Source organism: Lucilia cuprina, chromosome 3 (assembly GCF_022045245.1).
Source record: "Lucilia cuprina isolate Lc7/37 chromosome 3, ASM2204524v1, whole genome shotgun sequence".
Taxonomy (NCBI): domain Eukaryota; kingdom Metazoa; phylum Arthropoda; class Insecta; order Diptera; family Calliphoridae; genus Lucilia; species Lucilia cuprina.
The window spans coordinates 43890708-43903882 of NC_060951.1; the positions used below are offsets into that span (position 1 = coordinate 43890708).

The window sequence follows — 13175 nt, forward strand, 5'->3', positions numbered from 1 at the left end:
AAATTAAACAAATTTAAATGATAACAGTTTATTAAGAAACAATTGCATTTATGAGAAAATAAATAAATAAGTATTTAATATCAACAATTAAAACACATTAATAATACTGATGAAAGTCATTTGTAATTATCGAATAATTTAAATTAATTAAGGCTTGTTTTAGTTGTTTTTAAATTATATTTAACTAGTTGTTATTAGCAACTTTTAATGGGTCTAAATAATAAACATTAAGTTGAATATAACAACAAATATCACATGTAATAAATACCAAAGTTATAAGATAATAATCTACATTAAAAACTAACTTAAGTAATTTTAAATTAATTCCTGAAATAACTATTGTTGTCAATGGTATATATTCAACATGAATTTAGTTGCTATTTCGAAATTGAAAACGAGTTTAAAATTTGAATATAAACTCTAATATGTTTTGTATATTGCAAAAAAAAGAACTAAATGAGTCTGGAAGAGACTGGAAGAGAACTAGAACAGAACTAGTACAGAACTAGAACAAACCTAGAACAGAACTAGTACAGAACTAGAACAGAACTAGAACAGAATTAGAACAGAACTAGAACAGAACTAAAACAGAACTGGAACAGAACTAGAACAGAACTAGAACAGAACTAGAACAGAACTAGAACAGAACTAGAACAGAACTAGAACAGAAACAGAGAACAGAACTAGAACAGAACTAGAACAGAACTAGAACAGAACTAGAACAGGAACAGAACTAGAACAGAACTAGAACAGAACTAGAACAGAACTAGAACAGAACTAGAACAGAACTAGAACAGAACTAGAACAGAACTAGAACAGAACTAGAACAGAACTAGAACAGAAACAGAACAGAACTAGAACAGAACTAGAACAGAACTAGAACAGAACTAGAACAGAACTAGAACAGAACTAGAACAGAACTAGAACAGAACTAGAACAGAACTAGAACAGAACTAGAACAGAACTAGAACAGAACTAGAACAGAACTAGAAAGAACTAGAAAAGAACTAGAACAGAACTAGAACAGAACTAGAACAGAACTAGAACAGAACTAGAACAGAACTAGAACAGAACTAGAACAGAACTAGAACAGAACTAGAACAGAACTAGAACAGAACTAGAACAGAACTAGAACAGAACTAGAACAGAACTAGAACAGAACTAGAACAGAACTAGAACAGAACTAGAACAGAACTAGAACAGAACTAGAACAGAACTAGAACAGAACTAGAACAGAACTAGAACAGAACTAGAACAGAACTAGAACAGAACTAGAACAGAACTAGAACAGAACTAGAACAGAACTAGGACAGAACTAGAACAGAACTAGAACAGAACTAGAACAGAACTAGAACAGAACTAGAACAGAACTAGAACAGAACTAGAACAGAACTAGAACAGAACTAGAACAGAACTAGAACAGAACTAGAACAGAACTAGAACAGAACTAGAACAGAACTAGAACAGAACTAGAACAGAACTAGAACAGAACTAGAACAGAACTAGAACAGAACTAGAACAGAACTAGAACAGAACTAGAACAGAACTAGAACAGAACTAGAACAGAACTAGAACAGAACTAGAAAGAACTAGAACAGAACTAGAACAGAACTAGAACAGAACTAGAACAGAACTAGAACAGAACTAGAACAGAACTAGAACAGAACTAGAACAGAACTAGAACAGAACTAGAACAGAACTAGAACAGAACTAGAACAGAACTAGAACAGAACTAGAACAGAACTAGAACAGAACTAGAACAGAACTAGAACAGAACTAGAACAGAACTAGAACAGAACTAGAACAGAACTAGAACAGAACTAGAACAGAACTAGAACAGAACTAGAACAGAACTAGAACAGAACTAGAACAGAACTAGAACAGAACTAGAACAGAACTAGAACAGAACTAGAACAGAAACTAGAACAGAACTAGAACAGAACTAGAACAGAACTAGAACAGAACTAGAACAGAACTAGAACAGAACTAGAACAGAACTAGAACAGAACTAGAACAGAACTAGAACAGAACTAGAACAGAACTAGAACAGAACTAGAACAGAACTAGAACAGAACTAGAACAGAACTAGAACAGAACTAGAACAGAACTAGAACAGAACTAGAACAGAACTAGAACAGAACTAGAACAGAACTAGAACAGAACTAGAACAGAACTAGAACAGAACTAGAACAGAACTAGAACAGAACTAGAACAGAACTAGAACAGAACTAGAACAGAACTAGAACAGAACTAGAACAGAACTAGAACAGAACTAGAACAGAACTAGAACAGAACTAGAACAGAACTAGAACAGAACTAGAACAGAACTAGAACAGAACTAGAACAGAACTAGAACAGAACTAGAACAGAACTAGAACAGAACTAGAACAGAACTAGAACAGAACTAGAAAAACAGAACTAGAACAGAACTAGAACAGAACTAGAACAGAACTAGAACAGAACTAGAACAGAACTAGAACAGAACTAGAACAGAACTAGAACAGAACTAGAACAGAACTAGAACAGAACTAGAACAGAACTAGAACAGAACTAGAACAGAACTAGAACAGAACTAGAACAGAACTAGAACAGAACTAGAACAGAACTAGAACAGAACTAGAACAGAACTAGAACAGAACTAGAACAGAACTAGAACAGAAAAAGAACAGAACTAGAACAGAACTAGAACAGAACTAGAACAGAACTAGAACAGAACTAGAACAGAACTAGAACAGAACTAGAACAGAACTAGAACAGAACTAGAACAGAACTAAAACAGAACTAGAACAGAACTAGAACAGAACTAGAACAGAACTAGAACAGAACTAGAACAGAACTAGAACAGAACTAGAACAGAACTAGAACAGAACTAGAACAGAACTAGAACAGAACTAGAACAGAACTAGAACAGAACTAGAACAGAACTAGAACAGAACTAGAACAGAACTAGAACAGAACTAGAACAGAACTAGAACAGAACTAGAACAGAACTAGAACAGAACTAGAACAGAACTAGAACAGAACTAGAACAGAACTAGAACAGAACTAGAACAGAACTAGAACAGAACTAGAACAGAACTAGAACAGAACTAGAACAGAACTAGAACAGAACTAGAACAGAACTAGAACAGAACTAGAACAGAACTAGAACAGAACTAGAACAGAACTAGAACAGAACTAGAACAGAACTAGAACAGAACTAGAACAGAACTAGAACAGAACTAGAACAGAACTAGAACAGAACTAGAACAGAACTAGAACAGAACTAGAACAGAACTAGAACAGAACTAGAACAGAACTAGAACAGAACTAGAACAGAACTAACGAAGAAAAAAAAATAAAAAACAATAAAAAGAACAGAAAAAGAAAAAATAACTAAAAGAACAGAACTAGAACAGAACTAGAACAGAACTAGAACAGAACTAGAACAGAACTAGAACAGAACTAGAACAGAACTAGAACAGAACTAGAACAGAACTAGAACAGAACTAGAACAGAACTAGAACAGAACTAGAACAGAACTAGAACAGAACTAGAACAGAACTAGAACAGAACTAGAACAGAACTAGAACAGAACTAGAACAGAACTAGAACAGAACTAGAACAGAACTAGAACAGAACTAGAATAGAACTAGAACAGAACTAGAATAGAACTAGAATAGAACTAGAATAGAACTAGAATAGAACTAGAACAGAACTAGAACAGAACTAGAACAGAACTAGAACAGAACTAGAACAGAACTAGAACAGAACTAGAACAGAACTAGAACTGAACTAGAACTGAACTAGAACAGAACTAGAACAGAACAGAACTAGAACAGAACTAGAACAGAACTAGAACAGAACTAGAACAGAACTAGAACAGAACTAGAACAGAACTAGAACAGAACTAGAACAGAACTAGAACAGAACTAGAACAGAACTAGAACAGAACTAGAACAGAACTAGAACAGAACTAGAACAGAACTAGAACAGAACTAGAACAGAACTAGAACAGAACTAGAACAGAACTAGAACAGAACTAGAACAGAACTAGAACAGAACTAGAACAGAACTAGAACAGAACTAGAACAGAACTAGAACAGAACTAGAATAGAACTAGAATAGAACTAGAATAGAACTAGAATAGAACTAGAATAGAACTAGAACAGAACTAGAACAAAACTAGAACAGAACTAGAACAGAACTAGAATAGAACTAGAACAGAACTAGAACAGAACTAGAACAGAACTAGAACAGAACTAGAACAGAACTAGAATAGAACTAGAATAGAACTAGAACAGAACTAGAACAGAACTAGAACAGAACTAGAACAGAACTAGAACAGAACTAGAACAGAACTAGAACAGAACTAGAATAGAACTAGAATAGAACTAGAATAGAACTAGAATAGAACTAGAATAGAACTAGAATAGAACTAGAATAGAACTGGAATAGAACTAGAGCTGAACTAGAACAGAACTAGAACAGCACTAGAACAGAACTAGAACAGAACTAGAACAGAACTAGAACAGAACTAGAACAGAACTAGAACAGAACTAGAACAGAACTAGAACAGAACTAGAACAGAACTAGAACAGAACTAGAACAGAACTAGAACAGAACTAGAACAGAACTAGAATAGAACTAGAATAGAACTAGAATAGAACTAGAACAGAACTAGAACAGAACTAGAACAGAACTAGAACAGAACTAGAACTAGAACAGAACTAGAACAGAACTAGCACAGAACTAGAACAGAACAGAAATAGAACAGAAATAGAACAGAACTAGCACAGAACTAGAACAGAACAGAAATAGAACAGAAATAGAACAGAACTAGAATAGAACTAGAACAGAACAAGAACAGAACTAGAACAGCAGTAGAAGACAACAAGAAAGAACTAAAACAGAACAAGAGCAGCACCAATTAGTAGGACAATCATAAACAATTCATAAAATTTAAATGTGTTCTATAGAGTGCACATAAAAATAAATTACTTATACAGTTTAAATATGTAACATTACGTCAATTCTAAAAACACTTTAGCAATAGAACATGATTAAATTAATTCAGTATAATTCTTTCCATATTTATTAGCAATAAATCAAAGGGGAACCCATAAAGTACATTAATAAACACGAGTGTGAATAATAAATTTAATTTATATGAAATTATCTCAGTTTTAAACTATAGTTTCAAATTTCTTAAATCTTAATGTAGGGTTTATTGTATTCACCTTTTTATCTGCCCTCTATTATAGGAAAACTACGACAACAAATCATATTACAAAAACTCTAATAACATTTGATCTAAATTCTAATTAAATTGCGTTTGAAAAATGACTTGTTTATCTTTAGTCATTTATTACAATATAATTGTTGTTGCTGTTAACGTTGTTATTGCCATTGTATAAATTATAATTTTTTTACTACCGTGAATAAATAATTAAATTGTATGGCATGTTTAGACACAAATGTATGAATATTGACTTCAAACACGAATATGATTACGACAATATGAATATTTAAAAGTTCTTATATGTTTGTAAGAATGTAAAATAACAAAAAAAAAAAAAAAAAAAAACAACAACAAATACACTACGAGCTCTTGAGTGTATAATCAACTGAACTGATTGACAAACTTATGGAGGGACAGACGAATTGAATGAAATCGTTAAAACATGAATCGCCGCCACCAGGCATAGAAAACCAAGCAGTCTAGCTGGAAAATTATCACAAAATAGCAACAACAAAAACGACAACGGCAAAATGTTAATGACAACAACATTAGCAACAACAACGATAATGAATACAACAATTAAGTTGTTTTCTATTAATCGAGAGACTTTTACGAATTATTACATTGAATACGGTAAACTAACCGGCACTAGTTTTATTATTCACCAGAACAGAACTAGAACAGAACTAGAACAGAACTAGAATAGAACTAGAATAGAACTAGAATAGAACTAGAATAGAACTAGAATAGAACTAGAATAGAACTAGAATAGAACTGGAATAGAACTAGAGCTGAACTAGAACAGAACTAGAACAGCACTAGAACAGAACTAGAACAGAACTAGAACAGAACTAGAACAGAACTAGAACAGAACTAGAACAGAACTAGAACAGAACTAGAACAGAACTAGAACAGAACTAGAACAGAACTAGAACAGAACTAGAACAGAACTAGAACAGAACTAGAACAGAACTAGAACAGAACTAGAATAGAACTAGAATAGAACTAGAATAGAACTAGAACAGAACTAGAACAGAACTAGAACAGAACTAGAACAGAACTAGAACTAGAACAGAACTAGAACAGAACTAGCACAGAACTAGAACAGAACAGAAATAGAACAGAAATAGAACAGAACTAGCACAGAACTAGAACAGAACAGAAATAGAACAGAAATAGAACAGAACTAGAATAGAACTAGAACAGAACAAGAACAGAACTAGAACAGCAGTAGAAGACAACAAGAAAGAACTAAAACAGAACAAGAGCAGCACCAATTAGTAGGACAATCATAAACAATTCATAAAATTTAAATGTGTTCTATAGAGTGCACATAAAAATAAATTACTTATACAGTTAAATATGTAACATTACGTCAATTCTAAAAACACTTTAGCAATAGAACATGATTAAATTAATTCAGTATAATTCTTTCCATATTTATTAGCAATAAATCAAAGGGGAACCCATAAAGTACATTAATAAACACGAGTGTGAATAATAAATTTAATTTATATGAAATTATCTCAGTTTTAAACTATAGTTTCAAATTTCTTAAATCTTAATGTAGGGTTTATTGTATTCACCTTTTTATCTGCCCTCTATTATAGGAAAACTACGACAACAAATCATATTACAAAAACTCTAATAACATTTGATCTAAATTCTAATTAAATTGCGTTTGAAAAATGACTTGTTTATCTTTAGTCATTTATTACAATATAATTGTTGTTGCTGTTAACGTTGTTATTGCCATTGTATAAATTATAATTTTTTAACTACCGTGAATAAATAATTAAATTGTATGGCATGTTTAGACACAAATGTATGAATATTGACTTCAAACACGAATATGATTACGACAATATGAATATTTAAAAGTTCTTATATGTTTGTAAGAATGTAAAATAACAAAAAAAAAAAAAAAAAACAACAACAAATACACTACGAGCTCTTGAGTGTATAATCAACTGAACTGATTGACAAACTTATGGAGGGACAGACGAATTGAATGAAATCGTTAAAACATGAATCGCCGCCACCAGGCATAGAAAACCAAGCAGTCTAGCTGGAAAATTATCACAAAATAGCAACAACAAAAACGACAACGGCAAAATGTTAATGACAACAACATTAGCAACAACAACGATAATGAATACAACAATTAAGTTGTTTTCTATTAATCGAGAGACTTTTACGAATTATTACATTGAATACGGTAAACTAACCGGCACTAGTTTTATTATTCACCAGCTACAAAAACAAAAAAATAAAATTAAAAATTATAAAAAATCCCACACATTTTATTGCATTTCCAATATTCATTTACGTACGTACTATTTTGCACTTGTTCTCGTTAGCATGTAAATATGTATTAAGTACGTTTATATGATTGTGTTCTCATTTGTATTTTGTATGAATATTAAATAAAATGCTCCGTTTGTATGAACTTAAACTTGTTTATTAAGAGAAGTAACCTAACATTCTTAAATTTCGAAAATTACTAAAAATTGTATCCTCATAATATTATAGAACTTTTTGAAACAGAACTGAACTAGAACTGAACTAGAACTGAACTAGAACTGAACTAGAACTGAACTAGAACTGAACTAGAACTGAACTAGAACTGAACTAGAACTGAACTAGAACTGAACTAGAACTGAACTAGAACTGAACTAGAACTGAACTAGAACTGAACTAGAACTGAACTAGAACTGAACTAGAACTGAACTAGAACTGAACTAGAACTGAACTAGAACTGAACTAGAACTGAACTAGAACTGAACTAGAACTGAACTAGAACTGAACTAGAACTGAACTAGAACCGAACTAGAACTGAACTAGAACTGAACTAGAACTGAACTAGAACTGAACTAGAACTGAACTAGAACTGAACTAGAACTGAACTAGAACTGAACTAGAACTGAACTAGAACTGAACTAGAACTGAACTAGAACTGAACCAGAACTGAACTAGTACTGAACTTGAACTGAACTAGAACTGAACTAGAACTGAACTAGAACTGAACTAGAACTGAATGTAATTTAGCATTCTTCTCCTTCCCACAAAATAATTTGCTTATTATGCACTTGTTGCAAAAATACAATAAATTCATTTATAATAAATCTTGGCATTTTACCTCCCAAAGTAACTGCACAGATAAACAATCGAAAGAGTAAAAAACCAACAACAACGATAATAGACAAATTGTTATAAATATATATTGTATATAACCTATACGTTACGTTTCTTTGCTTTGTTTTCTTTTGATTTTAATTATATAAAGACTGGTCTTTTATGCAATAATGACATTATAAAGTGGGTGTAAGTTTTGCCTCAAAGAGGTCAGTTGCAATATTTAAACGGGGTTGTAAATGTGTAGATTTTTCTTTAATAAATTCTGAAACAATGTTACAAAAATTACATAAAATCAATTTAATAGCTTAATAAAATTTATAAAAAAATCAATTTAAAAACAATAGCAATCAAGGCAAAATGTTCAAATTATTGCAAATTAAAAAAAAAACTAAAACAAAGAAATAAATTAGAACGAATTGCAATGTAATGGAAGTGAATAAAGTGAAAATGTGTGGTTGTTTTTGACCAGTAAGATGTGAGCGAAATAAAATTCATTCATTAAAAAAATATTCAATTTTTTTTGGACTTTAGATTTTACTATTTTGCCTACAACTCTTGTAATTTATGTATGAGCGTGTAATTTACAATTTTACGTTTGTTGTTTTGTATTTTTCATTTTCTTTATATTTATTGGTGTTTGTGTGTCACTTGAGTTTATTTCCGTTTAAGTGTGGGCTGTTTCTTTTAAATACAACTCCACGCATTCAACTTATATGTAGTATCCTCATGTAGTACGTTTAACCAACCTCCTCCAGATCTGTTTAGTTTGTTGCCATTATGATGTCTGCTACAACAAAAAAGCACTACAGGTGGTACAACTTCCACCAGATATCTAAATCTATAGCTGCTTTTAAGTGTGTTTAGATACGTATTTGTTTACTTTGTGTATTTGTATCAAAAGTAGTTTATTTTTATTTATATATTTTTTTTTGTTTCATTCAAGTGCTACTTGATTTCGTTTCAAAACAAAAGTAAAATACACAAAATCACTAAATTCAATAGACCAGAAACCTATTTAGCTATCATTATTAAAGAGTTATGTTTATTTTTTTTTTTTTAGTTTATTTTTCGTTATTTTATTTGATTTCAGCGACAAGTGTTTCTTTAGTGTTCATTCACTATTGACTGTGCATAATATTTAAATTATTTATAAGCAAATGTTTATTCGATGATTGATCTGATAATAGCATAAGTTTGACAGTTTCTTTTTTGTGTTGTTGCTGAAGTTTAGTAAAATACACTTGTAAGCTGTTTTTTAACAAGTCAATTAATTTAATTTGATATTTTGATAAGTATGTTGTTAACAATTATGACATAAAGTTTCATTCAGGTTGTAAAATTCGTAAAATTATACAATTATTGTTCTTGTATAGTTTTAGTTCTAGTTTAATTCTAGTTCAGTTCTAGTTCAATTTTAGTTCAGTTCTAGTTCAGTTCTAGTTCAGTTCTAGTTCAGTTCTAGTTCAGTTCTAGTTCAGTTCTAGTTCAGTTCTAGTTCAGTTCTAGTTCAGTTCTAGTTCAGTTCTAGTTCAGTTCTAGTTCAGTTCTAGTTCAGTTCTAGTTCAGTTCTAGTTCAGTTCTAGTTCAGTTCTAGTTCAGTTCTAGTTCAGTTCTAGTTCAGTTCTAATTCAATTCTAGTTCGTACAGTTCGAGTTCATTAAATTTAAAATTTATTTTTTGTTTTTTAATTTATTTAATTTTAATTTTCTATTCGTTTTTTAGTTTTGGCATGTTTCACGATACTGCAAAAATTGGTTGTCATCCGCGAGTGGGTTCTATAGTGCATATAATGACACCAACATTTGGAGCGGATACCCTGCAAGTTTGTTGGTCAAATTGTAGTCGAAAATTTATCACACATTTCCTAGAGTAAGTCTATGACCAAATTCTTTTCGTTTTCTCGAAACTTTTTAAAGATTAAAACTAATTTTCCATTCTAATAAAATGTAAAATTTTAGTCAAGGTCTGGGCGAGTGCTTAGATGATGAGCCCACCGATATAACAGAATATGTTTATCCCGAGGAACTACCCGGTCATCGTTATAGTGCCGAAGTGCAATGTCGTCTACAATACAATGTTACAGACAGTGAAGTACGTGCCTGTTCGTCCATGAATGAAATCTGTTCAACATTATGGTGTCGTGTTAATGGTGAATGTATTACTAATATGAGACCAACAGCACCAGGAACACCGTGTGGAAATCGTAAGGTTTGTTTTGGTAATTTTCAGTTAAATATTTTTTTAACAATTTTTGAAAGAAATCATTTTTTTGCTAATCTTTTTGCTTTCGTTCCTTTTTTTAATAGTGGTGTCAAAATGGCAAATGTGTACCTAAAGAATCGCTGCAGAAAATTGATGGCGGTTGGGGTGATTGGTCCGAATGGAGTGAATGTTCACGTTCTTGTGGTGGTGGTGTTTCAATACAACAAAGAGAGTGTGATAATCCTTTGCCAGCAAATGGTGGTTCATTTTGTATAGGCGAGAGGAAAAGGTAGGGGAGGAACAGTTGTTCTTGTTTTAGGAAATTTATGAAATTATTGTTTTTTTTACTAAGGTATCAAATATGTAATCCTCATGCTTGTCCCAAAGATGAGCCCAGTTTTCGTGCTAAACAATGTGAAAAGTATAATAATAAAGCTTATCAGGGAGAATTTTATAAATGGTTACCCTACTTTGATAAACGTTAGTAACGATTTAATGAATGATTTACAATTTATTAATTATTATATTTTTTTTTTAAACTTAACAGAAAATCCTTGCAAACTTTATTGTACGGATGAGGATGATACTATTATTGCCAATTGGGGTGATGTGGTTTTAGATGGTACACCTTGTACTTTGGGTACCAACAATATGTGTATTGATGGTATTTGTAGGGTGAGTAATGGGCACCTGTTTCCCTGAAAAAAACCCTGAACTTTTAAAAAATATGTTTAACTAAATATGATTTTCTTTAGAAAGTTGGTTGCGATTGGATTGTTGATTCAGATATGCAAGATGATCGTTGTGGCGTGTGCGGTGGCCAAGGAGATCAATGTAAACCGGTGAAGGCCACCTATAGTGAAACACTTAAGGTTACCGAAGGTTATGTAGAAATTGTAGTGCTGCCAGCAAAGGCACGTCATATTGTTATCAAAGAATTGGGAAATTCACCACATTTTCTGGGCGTGGCTAGAGCGAATAGCAGTTTATTTTATTTGAATGGCGACAGTTTAATATCAATGCCGGGTGAATTTCTAATAGCCGGTGCTGAAAGTTTCTATGATCGCATAGATGATCAAGAGATTATAAAAATTCCACAACCTATACAACATTCCATAGCTATATATGTAAGTAATCGTTTGGACTTTATATTCCAAAGACTTGTTATGGAATGATATATATCTTTTGCAGATTATTGTTAGAGGCGATGAGCCTAATGAGGGTATTTACTATGAATTCACTTTGCCCGCCTTAAATGTTAGTTCATCTAAACACTTTTTATGGAAATTAAGCGATTGGTCTTCTTGCTCGGTTAGCTGTGGTGGAGGTCTGCAATATCGTGAACCGATTTGTTATGAAAACGGCAAAAGTAAGTTAAAATGCTAGAAAGTTATAGCAACTTGTGTACTTAGTATTCCTTTTGTTGTCTTAAATCTAGTGACTCCCGACATTGAGCTTTGTTGGGCTTTTGCCAAAAATGCTCGTCCTTTGCGTTTAACTAAAAAATGCAATGACACGCCCTGTCCAGCCCACTGGCTAACAGGTCCTTGGCAATTTTGTCCGGTTACCTGTAAAAACGCTAATGCGCCTTTACCAGTGCGCCGAAGATCTGTCATGTGTCTAGACCAAAATGATGTTGTGGTAGATGATGACACATGCAACCCCTTTACAAGGCCCAGCGATACCGAATACTGTGAACATAATTTACCCGATTGTAGTATAAAAGAAAAATTTAAAAAGTTTTTTATTTAGATTTTAAGACAAAATCCAATACTTTTAAAGAAAATAATTTTAAGTTTTAGTTGTTAAAACAAATATTCCATATTAGATTTTTTTATAATAATTCAAAATTTCAAAGAAAAATCTGTTGTAAAATTTGCAAGTCTTAGTTGTAATGTTTTTCTTACAAATATATTAGTTTAAGTATTTAGTTTATAAAAATATTATTTATTTTATTTATTCTTATTTTTAGAATATGAAAAAAAACCAAGTACTTAATAACCTTTTTAGTTTATATTTGTTACTAATAATTTATTTTAGAAAAACTTTTCAAAAAAGTTTTCATTTGTATACTCGTTGTTAGTATTAAGTTATTTTATATTCATTTTTAACTGTAAAATTGGTCTATTGTAATTTCCATAGTTTATAGAGTGTAAATTATGTTTAGCAGAAAAAAAATTAAAAATTAATAAACATTTTGAAAACTTTGCTTAACAAACTTTAAGAAAATTTGTTTAATTTATCAATCGAATTTCGGCTTCATACCCCGTTATGATGTGATATGTAACTTTCAGAGCGCGTTCTACATCGAGCGAAAAAGTATTAATCAGATAGACTAAGATCTAGAATTGAAGTCGAAGTGATTAACTTGAGTAACTGGGCCGTAGCCCTATCTCACGGTGGTACTTTAACAATCACTAAGCGAATATAATAAACAACTCACCACCGCGCCTTTGTGTATTTTTCACGCAGGTCGCAATATCTGTACATGGATGGACCGGTCTATGCACAAGCACTTTGCTCAAGTACTCGAGTAATCAAGTTGGGGAAAGACAGGTGTTATGAGCATGACCACACTACTATGGCTCTGTTGTTTTGACAACAGCACCTAGAA

The 13175-nt window shown here is 31.8% G+C and overlaps 1 protein-coding gene across 2 annotated transcripts in view; it reads left to right on the top strand.

The window, feature by feature from the left end:
* The window catches only part of LOC111688186 (A disintegrin and metalloproteinase with thrombospondin motifs 6), a 48965-nt gene extending 36480 nt beyond the window's left edge, over window positions 1–12485 (top strand). Inside the window, exons 11-18 of one of the 2 annotated variants that reach the window (XM_046946526.1) lie at window positions 10082–10228; window positions 10318–10567; window positions 10666–10850; window positions 10914–11041; window positions 11109–11236; window positions 11317–11688; window positions 11753–11930; window positions 12000–12485. In XM_046946526.1, coding sequence (XP_046802482.1) covers window positions 10082–10228; window positions 10318–10567; window positions 10666–10850; window positions 10914–11041; window positions 11109–11236; window positions 11317–11688; window positions 11753–11930; window positions 12000–12313 — 1702 coding nt within the window. In that variant the 3' untranslated portion in view covers window positions 12314–12485. Of the gene's footprint in view, window positions 1–10081; window positions 10229–10317; window positions 10568–10665; window positions 10851–10913; window positions 11042–11108; window positions 11237–11316; window positions 11689–11752; window positions 11931–11999 lie in introns of those variants that run through there. The other variant, XM_046946527.1, reaches the window with a different exon arrangement.
* The last annotated feature ends 690 nt before the right edge of the window (window positions 12486–13175 follow it).